The 16,838-nt window shown below is 43.5% G+C and overlaps 1 protein-coding gene and 1 long non-coding RNA gene across 2 annotated transcripts in view; one reads left to right on the forward strand and one right to left on the reverse strand.

Moving 5' to 3' along the window:
* CCDC13 (coiled-coil domain containing 13) overlaps positions 1-15,751 on the forward strand; it is a 27,829-nt gene extending 12,078 nt beyond the window's left edge. Inside the window, exons 5-16 of the mRNA XM_036379270.1 lie at positions 63-152; positions 382-498; positions 1,300-1,404; positions 2,591-2,755; positions 3,288-3,464; positions 4,853-5,038; positions 5,856-5,932; positions 8,112-8,186; positions 9,026-9,154; positions 11,387-11,544; positions 15,160-15,259; positions 15,451-15,751. Of these exons, the coding sequence (XP_036235163.1) occupies positions 63-152; positions 382-498; positions 1,300-1,404; positions 2,591-2,755; positions 3,288-3,464; positions 4,853-5,038; positions 5,856-5,932; positions 8,112-8,186; positions 9,026-9,154; positions 11,387-11,544; positions 15,160-15,259; positions 15,451-15,532 (1,461 nt within the window). The 3' untranslated portion in view covers positions 15,533-15,751. The remainder of the gene's footprint in view (positions 1-62; positions 153-381; positions 499-1,299; positions 1,405-2,590; positions 2,756-3,287; positions 3,465-4,852; positions 5,039-5,855; positions 5,933-8,111; positions 8,187-9,025; positions 9,155-11,386; positions 11,545-15,159; positions 15,260-15,450) is intronic.
* LOC118684418 (uncharacterized) lies at positions 15,019-16,343 on the reverse strand. The gene is made up of 2 exons (XR_004979834.1): positions 16,202-16,343; positions 15,019-15,699 (listed from the first exon to the last, which is right to left on the reverse strand). It is a non-coding gene; the product is annotated as an uncharacterized LOC118684418 (long non-coding RNA).
* Positions 16,344-16,838: the final 495 nt, after the last annotated feature.

The following is a 16,838-nucleotide window of genomic DNA, read 5'->3' on the forward strand; positions in this document are numbered from 1 at the left end:
ACTCCATGGAATGATGCTGTTCTGTGCATCCATTCTACACTAACAATGGGGTTCTTTTCCAGCTACAGGCAGCTGCAGAAAAAATCCATTCCCTTGGTGGTGATGCTGCAGGAATCAAGGAATCAGCTCTGAAAAAGCTGGAAGGAAGCTTGGTAGGAATTTTAACAAAAATGAGGAAATCAGCAGCTGATACTCAGCTCCTTTGTAGAACAAGGTCCCTGTCACCAGTTTTGGGACCAAATCCCCCTGTACCCCCTCTATGCCCCAAAAATTATGTCTGGAAAAAAATAATTCAGTGGTTCTGATGGCTCCATAGATGTTAATCCCTTCAGTTTTTCCCTGAGGGTTCTGTTCTCACCAAATACATTCCTCTCCTCCAAGGCTGAAAATCCAGAGGTGAAAGCACTGCAAGAAAAGTTGAGCGCAGCCAACGGAAAAGTGACAGAATATCGAAACCAGCTCCAGAATTTGAAACAGGAACTGAAGCTGACCCAAAAGGTACCACTGCAGGGAGCAGTCTGGGGCTGGCACCCCTGCAGGAGGTTAAGTCTTGGGAAACTGGGGGGCTTTGGCCTTTGGTTGGCCCCCATGAGCTGTTCCAGTGGAGGAGGGAGCTGAGGAAGACACAAGGGTAGGGGTTGGGATGGAAATTGTGCTCCTGGACACAGGGATCTCATGTTTTGCCTCCCACTGTCCATTGGACACAAATCCTTCTGAGTTTTAAAGTCCCAGATCAGCAGAACTGTTTGTGACATCCAGGTTCATTCCTCCTTTCCCATACATTTAATTATGTATTTACTTTTAATGTAGCTCCAGTGCCATGGGAATCGATGAGATTCAAGGTCTTGCTTGAACTAAAGCATGTGTTTAAAGAGTTTGTTGGAATGACATCCAGAATAACCTTTTCCTCTGATTCATGATGGATTTAAGTGTTCTTATGTGCTCTGATTCTCTTTGGTTTCCCTACTTTGTGTACGAGACCTGCAATGCAGATCAGAGTAGAGAATATGGTCCTAAAAATAGAGCTCTGCTGACCTTTTTATAAATAATTTAAATGCTCTTCATACTAAGTTTGGCTGTGTCAGAATTTTGCAAGGGAGATTGGTTCAATTCCTGGTTTGTATGAGGACAATACCTCTGCTCTGCTCCTGGTTAATTATGGGTAAATATTCATCCTATCGCAAATAATTGTGGATATTGAAAACTGCTTGTGCTCCCTGTTACAGAGAGCTGCTTTTCCTTCCTTCTCCCAAACACATCCTTTTAAGCCTTATTGTTGATGTCAATCCCTTTTCCCAGATTTTAGCCAAAGAAGTTGGGGAAGATGTGAATATCCAAAGTCTCTTGACCAATTCTGGCAGCTGGCGTGGGCGAGCTCAGCAAATTGTCCTTCTCCAAAGCAAGGTGAGTTACAGCCCTGCACAGTGGCTGGAACACATTTCAGCTGGAATTCTCTTTCTAACTACAGATATCACCTCCAATTAAGGTAAAAGTACTGTTAGTTCTTCATTAATTCTTAACATCTCTCTGTTGATATGTGCACACCATGTTAATGACTCTGCAGCCCTGCAAGCTTTGCTATTTCAGCTGGGAATCTTTCACATCTGTGTCAAAGGAAGGAGTTCAGTGACCTTGGAGAGCTGTGGCAGCCCAGTTCAAGTCCCAGGGTGTTTTGAAGGTGCTTCTCTCCACTGAGAACAGAAGGAGCCCTGTCAGTGTCTGTGCTCTGACTTAGACACCTTTGTTCAGTGCTTGGAGTCAGATGGGAAGAATTGAGGCCAGATCAGGTTTTCAAGTTGTTCCCTCAGGAGCTTCAGTAAAATCTTTAACTCTTGAGTCTTCTGAAGGGCAGAGTTTAGCTGAAATGTCAGCAGGAGGCAGGGAGGCAGTTTTGTCTGCATCTAAATAAAACTTCTCTCAGGCAATTTTATATGTAATTTTCCTATTTTCCTGCTGTTCAATTATATGCCATCAAACTGATTTTTTTTTTTTGCATTTTGACTGAGATTTTTAACCACTGCTTTCCCTTGAGCAAATTCCCTTTCCCCCTGTTTTATCCCTGCCTGGGGTTCATCTGACCACTGATCCTACTGTTCTCTGCTCTAATGTGCAGATTTCTTTCTGATCCAGACTCCTCAGGCCCCTTCTGTAGTCAGTGGGGATCTTGTAAATCCAGTCACTGGATCAAAAGTGAGGCAGGTTCCTCCAAAGCAGGGCAGAGGAACTGAGCTGTGGAAGTGCCCAGTTCCTTCCACTGACAATGAAAGCAGCCTGCAGTGAGCAATGGACAGCTGAGTTCCCTTGGATTCACACAGCAGCAATTCCAGTGCTCTGGAGTGCCTGTCTGGCCTCCAAATGTGGCTCCACAAAGGCACTGATCTCCCATGTGTCCCACATCTCCATCCTGCACAGATGCCTTAAAATCTGCCTGTTTATTAGCAGCTAAATTTCAGTTTGAAAGACCAGACACTGCTAGTGTCTTAGTTAACCATGAAAATATCAAGCAATAATCTGAGCTGCCTTTGGCTGTGTCCTCTTTGCCCTGTGCCCCTGGTGAAGCTCTGGGTGAGTTGTCATCATTGTGCCATAGGTTCACGAGCTGGAGCATAAACTGAATCAGCAAAAGATCAGAACTTCACTGCTGAAGATGGATGAGGGACTGCTGGCATTTCCTGATCCAAGGAAATTGTCAGTCCAAGAGAAGAACTTGCTGAAGATTCGCAGCTTGGAGAAAGAAAAGAGGGAATCTTTGGAGGTAGAATCCTGTGAGCTGACAGAGTTCTGTTTGGGTGTGGAGCAGTGTGTCATAGCTTGTTCTGCCTTCAGGGTGTGTTGCACCCTACCTAAAACCATTTCATAAACCCACTTGGTCTGGTGGAGGAAGCTCTGCCCCACTTCACAGCCAAGCCCTGCTACAGCTGCACCCAAACTCCTTAGCAGCCCTCTCACCCCTTGGCCAGGTGTGCATTCTTCATCCCAAATACAGACATCCCCTCACACTCCTGGATCTGTAGGGCTTCTCCATTTCAACTGAATAATGGAGAATCAGAATCCAGAATAATGGAGAATCTACCCAGACCACCTGGATTCCTGAGCAGACAGACCCTTTTTGGATGTTGGCAAGCAGGCAGCCAGTAGCATTTATAATTTCTATTTCCTTAGGAATAATACAGTATTCCAGTCCCATTTTTTAGATTCTACCAGGTAATGTGTGATTCTTTTTGCTCACCACAGCACTTGAGGCCTGGTGATAAGTTATAATTTCATTTCCTTTTACATCACTGCAGAAACTCTCTGAGCAACACAACACTCTCCAAAAAAGCCACGAGGAATTGAAAAAAAAACTTGATGCCTCAAGAGCCAGGAACCAAATGCTGTGTGGAGAAGTGAAGATGCTGAAGGGCCAGATTGGAACCTTGCTGGAGAAAGGGAAACACGATGATGAGCTCATAGATGCCTTGCTGGTACAGTCTGTGTTGGCCCCAGCCCTGTTCTATGGGTGATAAACCATGATGTCCTTCCATGGCACACACAGCCTTAGGGTGTGCAGGAGCCTGATGGATCCAAGTGTGACAGCCAGAGGTTTTCCTGTCAGCTGAAGCCCTCCTGCATTTGGGATCAGGTCCTGTAAGGGCTGTGAGACAGCACCAGGTGTGACAGTGACAGCCAAGTGGCCCTGAGCTGCAGGAACTGCAGAAACATTTTGCAGAAGGATTGAAGTAGGTAGAGGAAGGGCTTCAGTCTGACCCAAGGCCTGTGTTCTTTGTTCTGCTTTCAGCTCCACTGGTAGATTTTTTTTTCCCTTAAAATGCCTGCAGTCCTGGAGGAATTTTTTGTTTGTAACAAAACCTCCATTTATTTTGTTACACAGCCCACCACACACAAGCTGAACCATGAGCACTAAACCATGTGCACACTCACCTGCAGGAGCTGAGAGGATTTGGCCTCTTCAAAACCAAGACTTTTAACAAAGGCTCAAAGATGCTGAGAAAGAAATAAATGGCTCCTGTCATGGTCCTGCCATGGTTTTAAGCAGCCTTCCTCAATTAAAATAGCAAATTTATTAGAGATAAAAATAAATTTATACACCACCTCCTAGCAGGGTTAATTCTGTGTTTCCTGATCCAACTCCTCACTAGTTTCAAACCACCCAGATTTCCCTGCTGCTCTGGGTAGGTTTTAGCTCAGCTGGCATTCACCCTTCTCCCACCAGGCCCTGTGGGTGCTGACCAGCAGATTAGGGGTGCCAAAGAACACTTGTCACTTTCTCTGAGCATTCCCACTAAAATTAGTACAGAAAGATGCAAGTTTATTTGGGAAGGGATGGTTAATCTCTTTTATCCCTTCTATCACAAAAGCACTTTACTTGCAGGTTGTTGGCCTGACAGAACAAACTGCCTGACAGGTATTAGATTTGTCAGTGTGGAAAAAAACCTCCAAAACTACTGGTGAAGCAGCCTGGCCTCATATCTGTCACCCCACAGTACCCTCAGCTTTTAATATCACTATCACAGGATCTGATCATGTTCTAATTCCACAAAAAGCACATTGAAATCTTGAGTTTCATTCAGTTTATGGAAAAAAAAATCACTTCTTTATCAAAGGCCAGCCTTTCTTGTTCTGTTTTCTGCTACACTGAGCAGCAGAGCTGGCAGCAAATTGAATCTGAACGTTGCTCAGGTTGACATAACAAATCAAATTGCCAAAGTGACACCAGTGTGCTCCCACCAAGGAATGGGCTTGGCAGGGCAGGGGCTTGCCCTACCATTCCTAAATGGATATTTGTCTTGGGGAGGTTTAAAATAATCATTGTGGACCAAATAAAGATCTCACCTGTTTCTATTTTTACCAGAGCCAGCAGAAGCAAATGCAGGAGATTTTAAAGGGCCTGAGCCAGAAGAAGGGTGAGAACAAGGAGATGATGGACCCTGAGATTCAGAAACAAAGCACCCTGATAGATGAGCTCAGGCAGTTGGTGGCTGACAGAGAAGCAAAGGTTAAAACTCTGGAAGAGGAGATTGGGCAGCTCACACATCAGGTAGGCAAACAAATTAATTAGAGGAGCACACTTGGTGATCACCTCAGATCTGCTCTTCCACTTCCTTGTCCTTTGTTATCTGACATGGTCACTGCCTCCAGACAGTGATCCCTGTCCTGCTGACAGTCTTTCCTGATAGAATGATAAAGCAGGAATTCTCTTTTGTAACTCCTCAGTTCCTTTGTGCATAACTTGAGGCTGTTTCAGCAGCAGCAAACACAGAAATACCAATCACATCCACACCTGGGCCATGTCAGGACTGTCACTGACTGACAGCAGGACTTGGGGCTGCACTGGGGACTCCTCAGTGCTCAGCACCTTTGGCTGCTGGAAGCAGGAAGCAAACAAATGTGTCACACCAACATCAGCAGCTGCTGCTGTCTCACAGGCAGGAATTGTGAAGAGTATTTAGACATCCCATTCTCATTGATCCAAAACCCTCCTGGGGTTGGTGAGGTTGTGAATCTCCCAAATACCTCAGGAGTGGGGGCTGGAGCATTGAACCCAGGATCAAACCTGGCTTAGGGACACAACCCACAGTGCAGCAGCATCACTGCCAGCTCAGTTGGTTTATTAGTGCACTCTGATTTCATATGAAGCTGCCCTTTTTACTGACTTCTGCTTTGTTTTCATCCTGCAATGGATGGGAATTAAAGCAGAGCTTCTGAGAAGGCCCTGTAAATCAAAAGTTCTGGCTGGCTTGTAGCAATAATCAAAAGCTGCTGCTTTGGCATCGGCGCAGCTGTTTTCCTCTGAACTATGTAATTGCTTTTACAACATGCTCCACCATTAACAGAAGAATTCTGCCCATCCATAGGACAAGTCAGGAGCTGCTCATCCACCACCCTCTGAGCACTCAGGATCACCTGAGGCTGGAAGGACAGAATCTGCCCGGTAAGATCAGAAAGTCAATATTTCCAGTTATTTGAGTAATCCAGGAGCTTGGTTTTCCCAGGGAGTTTCATCAAACCACAAGTGCTTTGTGCCAACAGCTGTGGCAGCCTGTTTGCAATATATGGGAATCTCTAATCACATTATCTCTTGGACTTTTGTCCTGGAACTGAGAAGGATGTACAGACTTGCAGACATGACTAGATTTGGCATGGTGGTGGTGCAGCTATTTCTCCTCCTGCAGCTCAGCTAATGTTTATGTGGTCAGCTTAAGTGCCTGGGAATCTTTTCCCTTGTGAGACACGGGGCTTCTAAGGAGCAGATTTCTGTGAGCAGGGTGGGGAATGAAGGCAAAGTGCCATTTTAGGTAAGCACTAAATCACTGGTGCATTATTTAAATCAATAAATGCTCTTTGAGTAGGATTTACATGCAAAAATGTTGAAAACACACCACATCATTTGTTCTTACCAAACACCCTCTTTAAAGCATCGCTCAGGGCTGTGTAAATTACACTAATCTTAGTGCAGCAATAAATCTGATTTGTGTTTAGACTGATGTGGCTCTGGGTCACTCTGGCTGTGTAAAGGGACCATGCTACCACAGCAAGTTATATCCTTTCCTGTTAAATTGCTGCTAAAGAGTTCATGGTCTAATTGATAGTGAGGATTTGAGACTGGTCTGATGGGGATGGGGGAAATTTTTCATCAAGATAAAGTTACAACTGATCTCTTCTGTGTAATTTCCTACCTCATTACTTTAGACACCCAATTTGGCTTTAAAATCAGCTGAGTATCCCTAAGTAGAGCATTACTATAAAATTTAAGAAGAATTCTATAGTTTTGAGTTAGACTTAAAACATCTTTAATTTGAAAGTTTCTGCACCCTTCTGACTGTGTTAATTCTACCCCTTCTAACTCTGCAGAAATTGTTGTGCTCTCCTGGAGCAAATCTATATTTTATCCCCTTTTTTTTTTTACCTCACATGTCTGCTGATGGTAAGCAGGAACCAAAGCTGGGTAATGGCTTTGTGGAAACCACTAAGTGCAATGCATAAATTATTGCTTGTGTACAGGGCCAAGGGCTCTGTTGCAGAAAGAGCTGACGTGTCAGGTGGGCAATGAATGATCCTGAAAAACTCTGAGAGCTGTTAATAAATTGGTCAGCAAGGCTCCTTCCTTCTGTTAACTTTAATATGCTGATGAACTCTCAATTCTGTTTGGCTGTAGTGAATCATCTTTTCCTATCAGAAAAGGTGCAATGAAAAACTCTATAAATAGATGCTAAACCTTTTGGAGATGGCAGAGTGAAAATCTGCATTTTTAGACTGGGCCAAGGCTGTCAGTATGAAACTTAACTTGATTTTAGGATTAACCACTCCTAGCCCAGAAGGCACATCTGTCACTTCCACAATTCTAAGGCTTTATCCTCTTGTTAGCTACAGCTAAAGTAAGGAAATGTGGGGTAAGTTGGCAGGGACTTGGCTTTGGGCAACTGAATTTGTGTTGAGGAAATGAACACCCCCAAGCAAATACCTCCTGAAATAGGGTGTCCCAAGCAAACACACCAAAATCTGGTGTCCCATACAAACACACACCTAAATGAGATGTCCCAAACAATCACACACCTAAATGGGATGTCCCAAACAAGCACACACTTAATTGGGATTTCCCAAACACACACACACACACACCAAAATCTGGTATCCCAAACAAACCCACACTGAAATGGGATGTCCCAAACAGACACACACCTAAATGGGATGTCCTAACCAAGCACACATCATTATACATAAAACTCATCCAGGCTGGCAGTGATACTCCAGTGTTATCAGCTGGCTCCTCCTCTTACAGCAGTGAACCTGACAGACCTTCCTGAGGGTTTCCACAAAGCAGGTTTCATAGAGCTGGGTGAAATACATAAAGCTGTGTGAAATATATATTTTAAAGGGCATTGGGAAATGCAAGTTGTGCCCTGCATTGCAGAGCAGGGGTCACTTTGTTAGGAAAATCTGGGACATGCAATCCCCATCAAAGTGCACAGAGCTGGGATTGCCTCTCCCAGTGCTGGGTGAAGGTGTGAGGTGAGGGAGCTCTTCCCTACAAAACACAGGCATTGGGGAAGGACTGGAATTTTGGGAAGACTGCCCTGTGTGAAGCCCTAACCCAGTTTTCCTGCCCCCAGCACAGTGTCTGCGATGGGCCACGTGCTCGTGGAGTCAGCAGCCTCAGAGCCTTTCTTCCTCATCCCACCTGCAAGGTGGGTACATAAACTTCATTATCAGTAAGGAAAGTGCTCTGCCATGCTCTGCAAGCTGCTGGAAATCCTTGTCTTGCTTGCCTTGTTTGCCTTGTTTCTGTAATGAAAGCTTCTTGCACCATTCCTCTTAGCTGAAGCTGTCCAAGAGTTCTAACATCTGATTTCTCTCTTAATTCTGTAATTGACTGCTTGTTTGACATCAATTTTTTTCCATTTTTGCTCCCAACCACAAAGATTTCTCCTGCTTTTGCTTTTTTTTTTTTTTTTTTTTTTTTTTTTTTTTTTTTTTTTTTTTTTTTTTTTTGTTCTAAAGAAGGTCTTCCTGAAAGCAGAGAGGTCAGAGAAGTAATGAACTACATAATAATGGGATGCATGGGAAAACTGCCCCTTCCTTTCAGCACATTTTGGCCACAAGAACAGCCATTGTGCAAGTGCTGCCTGAAGCCTTTCAGAGGGAGAAAATCAATAGCAGGACATTTAATAGTTTAGTGTAGCACTTGGGAGATAGAATCTCCTTTTACTTTGGCAGTAGCAGTGAGAGGAGAGTCAGGGATAATGAATTGATCAGAGTTGGAAGTTTGTTTTCAGGGGTGATGGGGAGGGGAAGCAATCTGGAAACAGCTTTTTAATGACACTCCCAGTGACTTTATAGCCAAATATTTCTGTTCTATTTCTTGCAGTCTAGAGATGGGTGCTGGGGGGAGGTAGTGAGCCTGGCTCTGCATTCTGCCTTCACCTTCAGACAAGTGTATTGGAGATAGTGCTCAAATCCTGCCTTTGTTTCATTCCTTTCATCCCAGAGGTGGGAACCAGACTCTCTGTGCTTGTGCTTTCCTCAGGTCTGCTGGCACGGACAGCTTGAGCTGGGAAGCGCTGCTGGGAGAGCTCATAACACAGAGGCTTCTGTGCCAGCCTGCTGAAGAGGAGAGGGAAAAGCTCCTGGAGCTGGTGGCTGTGCTGCAGAAAAGGTACAGCCTCATCCTGCCAGCAGCACCCTCTGTGGGCTGCTGGGATCAGGGAGCACTGCAGAGTCTGGGACGTGCACTACAGTGCATCACACGCTGCCATCCTTGCCTTAAATAGGGGCTTTTCAATTTTATTCTGCTCAATTTCCCTGCCTGGCTGATGATTCATTCTTTTTCTTATTCTTTTAGAACAAAGGGCAGAAAAAAATGGAGCCATCTTCCAGCTTGCTGCACCTAGATAAAACCAGAATTGCTGTATTTATGTATGCATGGCTTTATTGAGGCAGCAATATTATTCAGCAGTAGTAAATACTGTAATTATTGTTATAATATTCTCTTCCAAAGCTTTTCACATTCTTTTTAAGTTTCATTGTATCCTTTTCTAAATGAATTTATTCTGGTTTAACAGAGGCATAGCAGTGGTTTTTTTTTAAATTTTGTTTTCTATGATTCAATTCAATGGAAGATGATAAAAGCCAACCATGTTTTCGGAAAGAAGGGAAAGCAAAGTAATTTTTTTTTTTTGACACCTTTCAGCCACTGTTTTTTTTCCCAGTATGTGTTATTTGATTCCCAAATCTGTATTCCAATATTGGAAGTATATTCCTGTCTGTGTGCTTGTCAATACAATAAGCACTGTTTGCTTACTTGCTTTAATTTATCACAGTTATCATTCTCACTTGTACAACTTTTGTCCTGCATGATTAATCACAGTCAGAAAAAAAATAGATTTTTTTTTTTCTTTTAGAACTGTGGAAAAGGTGCTTTTAAAGCTAAATTCTGGAAATACATGCTGGGAAAAATCTTTCTCATGTTTGTAAGCCCAGTGACTTTAATAGAACTGTGCAGTCAGAGGAGGATGGGGCTGTGAGTGGTAACTGAAGTGTGGCCACCACCAATATGGGATAATGAAAAACAGAGTCAATGAAATGCACAATTGCTTGTAAAATGTGCCATAAAGTGATGATTCAGCAGCTCCACAGTTATCACACATTTATCAAGCAGGTAACATAAATTTTGTGAGACTCTGTGCAATAACTCTTGGAAGACCTCAGGGTAATATAGCACCAGTCAGATCTCAACGTGAATGTATTTTTAAAAATCAGGTTTTCCTCCTCTTCCCTCCACTGCTGGGCTGTAACAAAGTTCAAGTAACACAGATAATGCTTACATCAAGAGATGAGCCCTGGGAATTGTTACAAGTGGGATTTTTCTACAGCATTTTAGTTTATTCCTATTGGCAGATGATTCCATTAAAAAATCCCACAGATCTTGCCATTTTTCCTTAATTTTTGGTGCAAAGTGGATGCCAGAGGAACACCAGGGTCAAATGAAAGTTTAGTGAATGCAGAACCACTGAGAGGAATAAAATGTCTCAGAGCACATCACCAGCCTGGGAATTCACTGCCACAGGAGGTTGAGTCTTGCCTGTAGCTACATTTTTAAACCAGTGATATAATTTTATTAGAGTTGTAATAATTTTATTTTTTTTTAGTTATGCCAGCTAGGAGGGAACTAAACTAATCAAGTCTCTTGATTCAGAGAGTAACCAGCTTCCACCCATGGGGTCAGGAGGGAAATTCTCTTTTCCAGTCCAATCCAGTGAGTCAATCTGTGCTTTTTTTTAGCCTTAAACTCCTTGGAATCGCTTGGTGTCAGTCACTGCCCCACTGGCAGCATCTGTGGGTGCACATCAGATTTTTGCAGTTCATTTTCTGAGATGTCATGCAGGATGGAGAGAGGCAGTTTGCTTTTTTTGTGATGTAACCACCGGTTTCTTTTCCACCCTCTCCCATCCATGGTTATGTCTAATGTTTATTAAAAGCAGAAGTTTCTTTTCTTCCTCTCAGATAACTGACGCAAATGTTAGATTGTGTTTTTATAAACTATTTGCCTTCCAAGCTTTCCCAGAGTGACTGAAAAATTCAGTTTATTATTCCTCAGCAATCTGCAGCTTCCCTGCTCAGCTGAGGGGTAAATTCACACAGGGAGCCAGAATTAAGGGATCTGAGCAAACAAACCCATTGTTTCCAACTGTACTCATTAGTTAATTCTCTTTTGCATATTTAGAAGAAGTCACCTGATACAATTTCACTGGGATTTCTTACTTTGGATGCATGGAAAGTTCTTTTCCTTCTGTTGAAAAAAGCAGGATTTAGTACCAAGACAGATTTGACATAGACATGACACAAATGAGCTGAACTCTTTTTTTTTTTTTTTTTTTTTGCCTATCAGGGTGGAAGAAAGAAGCAGTGACAAAGCCTTGGAAGCTGAGAAGAAGCTCCAGGAAGAGCAGTGGTGGAGTGACAGCCTGGAACAGCAGCTGGGAAAGCTGCAGGTGGATCCAGAGAGCAGCACTGCTGCCCAGGAGCCTGCCCTGAGGAGCAGAAAAGGTAAAGGGAAGCTCTCAGCTGTTCTATTTGTGGGGTGCCCCATGGCAGGGAGGAATGATGGATCTGACTCCATGTTCTTAGAAGGCTAATTTATTATTTTATGATACTATATTATATTATAGGCTAATTTATTATTTTATGATACTCTATTATATTAAAGAATGCTATACTAAACTATACTAAAGAATACAGAAAGGATACAGACAGAAGGCTACAAAGATAATAATGAAAACTCCTGACTCCTTCCAGAGTCCCAACACAGCTTGGCTGTGATTGATCAATGAGTGAAAACAATTCACATGAAACCAATGAAACAATCACCTGTTGGATAAACAATCTCCAAACACATTCCAAAGCAGCAAAACACAGGAGAAGCAAATGAGATAAGAATTGTTTTCATTTTTTTTTCTCTGAGGCTTCTCAACTTCCCAGGAGAAGAATCCTGGGCAAAGGGATTTTTCCAGAAAATAGGAATGAGGAATGCACACTCAGCCACAGCCACATCCCCTGTTTCACCTCTGGCCTTTACAGACAGTGACAACACTTGGGCTGCACTGCCAAACCCAGCCCAGTGCTTGACCTTGCACGTGGTGATGGGACCTGCTCAGAGCCAGCAGCAAGGCAGGAGGCAAAATCCTGGCCCTTCTTCACTGAAGAGGGTTTTCCCCCAGCTCTGAGGGGGACCAGGATTTTTGCAGTGTGTTTCCATGGGATAATTCCAGGGAAAAAAAAGCTTTTCCCTGCTCTGTGCTGCCCCCAGGCCCAGAGCTCCTTTTGCACTCGTGCCTGAGGGATTCAGCTGAAGGTTAAGAGCAGAATTAAAGGACATATCCCAATTTAAGGCCTGTCAGTGCCTATGAAAAACTATTGCTGGTGATGAAGTAATTAGATCTGGTGTAATTTATTATCCCATGAACGTGATAATCTCCTGCTATAAATATGAAAGCCTCCCTGGCGTAGTTAAAGAAGAAGAATTCATGGTGGATGTTAAATTTTTATTTCCCTGATCAGATCCTTTTATTGCTTAAGGACTCTGATTCTGTAAAATGTCTAAACCAATAAAATGGCACATATTCTTAAGGAAAATTTTCCAGTGGTTTCCCTTTTTATGTGTATTTTCATAAAGTAAAAAGACTTCAAATGCCAGAAGCTGAACAGCAGGGAGGGGAATTTCAATTTGGCAAATGTTGGGGTGGTGTCAGGCTGAGTTAGGGTGACCAGAGGGACCACAGGGCTCATCAGAAACCTTGGATGAGCCCTTCAGAGGAGCCTTTATACTGAGTGGGGACTGAATGGGTGCTTCAGACCTGCTCCTCTCTGTAAAAGATGGATTTGTTCCTTAGAGCAGGATTGCTGTGTCCTGGGAAGGGGCTCCAGCCCACACTGACTCATTCTCATGTGGTTTTTTATGAGCACTGATTCTTAGAGTTGTCTCACCTGTATTAGCTGAGAGCAGAAAAATGTAGATCCCAGAAGTGTGGGAGCATTTTGGTGCTGTTTTGTACAGAATTTAACTGAGTTGCTGAGTGCTCAGACTTTTACACAACCTGGTGAAGTGTTCATGTGTTCTGTTATCAAATCTTCCCCTTGCAAGCTCCAAGAGAGACAAACTCTCCAGGTCCTGAGGCTTTTTGGTCAAGTTTTGTTGTGCTGTAGTAAAGTTTTAGTAACTCCCCTCTGCTGGCTGGCATTTCACAGCCAGAGGAAGAAGCTGTTTTCACTAGTGACAGATCCCTTCTCACTAAATATTTAGTTCATTAATCTCCTCTGCTTAAGGACTAAAAGCAAAAGTAGAAAAGGATTGGCAGTAAGGCTAATAAGGAGAAATCCTCTCTAAATCCATGAGATGAGTAGGTAACAATCTATTTCACTCCCTTGCTTTGATGAGAGCTTTGTGATGTGCCAAAATTGGAGTTTGTACAAGAACCAAGTCTGTAGTACACCTCTTCAGCAGAACATGGAGGTTATCTCAATGCTTTCATGCCAGTGGTTGAGGAAATAAGAAAAAATGAAAAGCTTGAATACAAAATAGAGACTAGAGAACCTGCTAATTAACACAATATTTTCCTTTCTTTCTGAAAGTACAAAATTGTAGAGAGCTGATCTAATTGCTAGTCTAATGTTTCTGGCCCCTTCAATTCAAGGGAAGTAGATAATGATGCTAAGGAGCTGCAAACAACCCAGTCGTGTTTTTAAATCATTCAGGCTTTTCATTTTCTGTGCTTTTGTTCCTGTTTTATCCAAATTCCAAATTATCAAAGAATAATCCCAGAGGAGGGATAGGTAAGTAACACCAGGATTTCCTCAGCCCTGTAAAGCACAGTCTCAAGATCAAAAGCATTTTTAGCTGTACAATGCAGCCTTTTCTTCTCATTTGTTTTTGTCAGAGTTCAGTACTCTCTACTCTCCAACCAGGCTCTTTCAGATAATTCCACACGAGGAGGATTTAGTGTTTTAATACCAAATTTGGAGATATTTGATGTTATGAGGGGTATGAATTGGGAAAAGGGATACAGAAATGTGCCAAGGTGACAACACAAGCACAAACCAGCAATTGCAGTGTACAGTAGGAGCACAGCACAGATTCCAGCCTGGCTGTTCCCTGACCTGGTGCTGGATTCCCAGTTACAAGGACTGCAGCCAGCTCCAGCCTCTTGTTCTCTTCATTTAGCTGCTTTCTTGATTTTTATCATTTATTTGGGGCTTATCCACACAAATCCTTCCCCCATGTCACCAAGGTCCAGGTAGGTAGTGCTGGCTATTGATTATTTTAGAAAAAGCCATTTATTGACATCTACTAAAATGATTCAGCCTTCTGTCTACAGCAGAGACCACCCTGCAGTCCCTCAGGGCTGGGATGAGTTCAGCATCCTCTGCAACACCTGTGCTCCCTTCCTGCACTCCTTTCTGAGCTCCCTGAACACTTCTCTGCTCCTCCTTCCACTGCAGGGATTCACTGGTCACAGGTTTTGCTTCTCCAGTCCCAGCTGTAAATTTGAATTATATGTTTCTCTATAACCCTGAAAAAAGTTTCTGAATTTTTTTTGGGGTGAGCAGAACTGCATGTTTTGGGTAGACTTTGATTTAGGAAAGCATTCCTGAGTGAGAACCTTGATTTGAAGTTCACCTTGAAGTACATTTAACCCCTACATTTTGTTTATGCTGAGGATCAAAGTGCTTTACAAAAGTTGTTTCAATGAGTGCCACGTGCAAACTTTGTCCCAGACATTCAGGAAGCAACAGCTGTCATAATCTGAAACACAATTACAAGATTAATATCAAATCAATCCTTTTCAGCTGTTTGTGACCTCTTGTTTTGGTCACTTCAATATTTTGAATTCATTGTTTTCCTCCCTACATATGTAGGCATGTATTTAGCCCTGAAACATAAATTCATCATGTTTTCATTTTGCTGGAAGGAAATTAAAATAATTCTGTCATATATTTATGATATATTATGGATGTAACGTAGAATTTAGGAGATTAAATATTTATTTAAGAGATTAAGTACATTATTTGAGAGAATAAATTCAGGGTTTTTTGACACTGGCTCAGCATGCTGCCAAAACTGATTTGCTGTTTTGCTAAAACTCCATTGTGTGATTGAATCTACAGCCCAGCCCAGCCTCCCCTTGCATGTGAATGACAGAGAGGAGCTCTCTGCACCCCTGTCTGAGCTGCCCCTGGAGTCTCAGGTGGAGGAGCTGAGCAGGAGGTATGTTCTCCCTTTCTCCATGCTGGGATTACCCTGTCCTGCCTCAGGGAGAGGAGCAGCAGCTGCTCAGTTTGCTCTTTCTCAGGGCTCTGGGTTTCATTGTTTTTTCCCCCAGAACACAGGTGACTGTTCTCAATTTGCTTTGAAGCTCCCCAGCTCACAGGGAGGTTTTTCCTTTTGTTTCCTTGCAGGCTTGGCTTCCAGATGGATGAGAACAAAGGTCTGAAGGCTGCTCTGAAGGAGACTGTGACAACCAAAGGGGAGGATTTTTAACTGCATCAAGCCACAGTGGAGGAAGTGAGGGATGGGTTTGCAGAGGCTGTTCAGCACCACACACCAAAGAGTTCATCCAGATATTCCCAGTCCTTTGGGCTGCAGAGCAGGGACAGAGCCCAGGCACCAGTGTCATTTTGCAGCCTCAGATCGTGTCATTTCTTCAGCTTTTGCAGGAGAGGATGAGAAACAGAGATGAAATACAAAAAGTGAAGGTTTTATGTGTCAGCAGTTTGTGGCTCTGAGGCTTGGCAAGCAGGGCTGGTGGGTGTAGTTTGGGAAGTTGCAATTCTGCAGGGGGATTGGGGACAAAACCTTCCAGGTTTCAGCACAGTGTTCCCTGGGAGGGCTTGATATTCAATCTGCTGCTGCCTTTATCAGCTCAGGAAGGAATTTGCTGTACAAAAGTTAGGCCAGCCCCCTTCCTTAGAACAAAACAAGCTCTGTTTTTATCCCACACTGCTACCTGCCTGTCTCAGGCTTTCTGTAGCACTTCAGTGCTCAGGCACAGGATTAGCCTGACCTGGGACTATCTGCAAATCAGCTCTGGGTGGGCTCCTCTCATCATTCCAGCCTCTTTCTTTGCTTGAACATGCAGCAGTTTGCTAAAACTCCAGTGAGTTTCCACTGAAGAGCTGTGCAGATTACCCCTGCAATGAGTCAACCTACCTTAAATTCAGCTCATTCCATAAAAAACTTGCCATCCAGGTTGTGAATTCCCTGTGTCTGGGTCTCTGCATTCATCTGTCAGGCAGATCTTGTTCTCCCTGGGAAGAAATGTTATAAAATGCAGGCAGCTCTTCACTGCAGCAGTGCTGGGACTTTTGGAGCTGCTGCAAACCCTGGCAGCCCTGTCCTCCTCTGCTGCAGCACAGTGAGGACACAGAGTGCAAGCTAATCAGGCATTGCCATGCAGCCTGCCAGTGCAGAGCAGCCTTGGGGATTCTAGGCAAATGGAGAGCCAGGCATTTTTGTACAGTGCTGCTTTGTTTCTCACTTGAAAGTCTTGAAAGCTTTTCTTTATTCCCCTTTGCTTTGTCAGCCTCTTTTTATGAGCTTCAAGTTTGTCAGGTTTTAACCCCAGCCAGCTGCACCAGTGCAAAGTGGATTTTTGGGCATGAAAACCACTGCTCCCTTCCCCAGCACAGGGATTTCATCCTGACCCCCCTGTGCAGAGTGGAAAAAAGCAGAGCAGGAGTCACTCCAGATGTGTTGTCCCTGTCTTTTTTTTTTCCTGTTTAGGTTCAGAAATGTCTCTCTTCAAGAAATGTTTCTTTTCAAACAGTTTTTGGAGTCCCTGATGGAG

Source organism: Molothrus ater, chromosome 1, assembly GCF_012460135.2.
Source record: "Molothrus ater isolate BHLD 08-10-18 breed brown headed cowbird chromosome 1, BPBGC_Mater_1.1, whole genome shotgun sequence".
NCBI lineage: Eukaryota > Metazoa > Chordata > Aves > Passeriformes > Icteridae > Molothrus > Molothrus ater.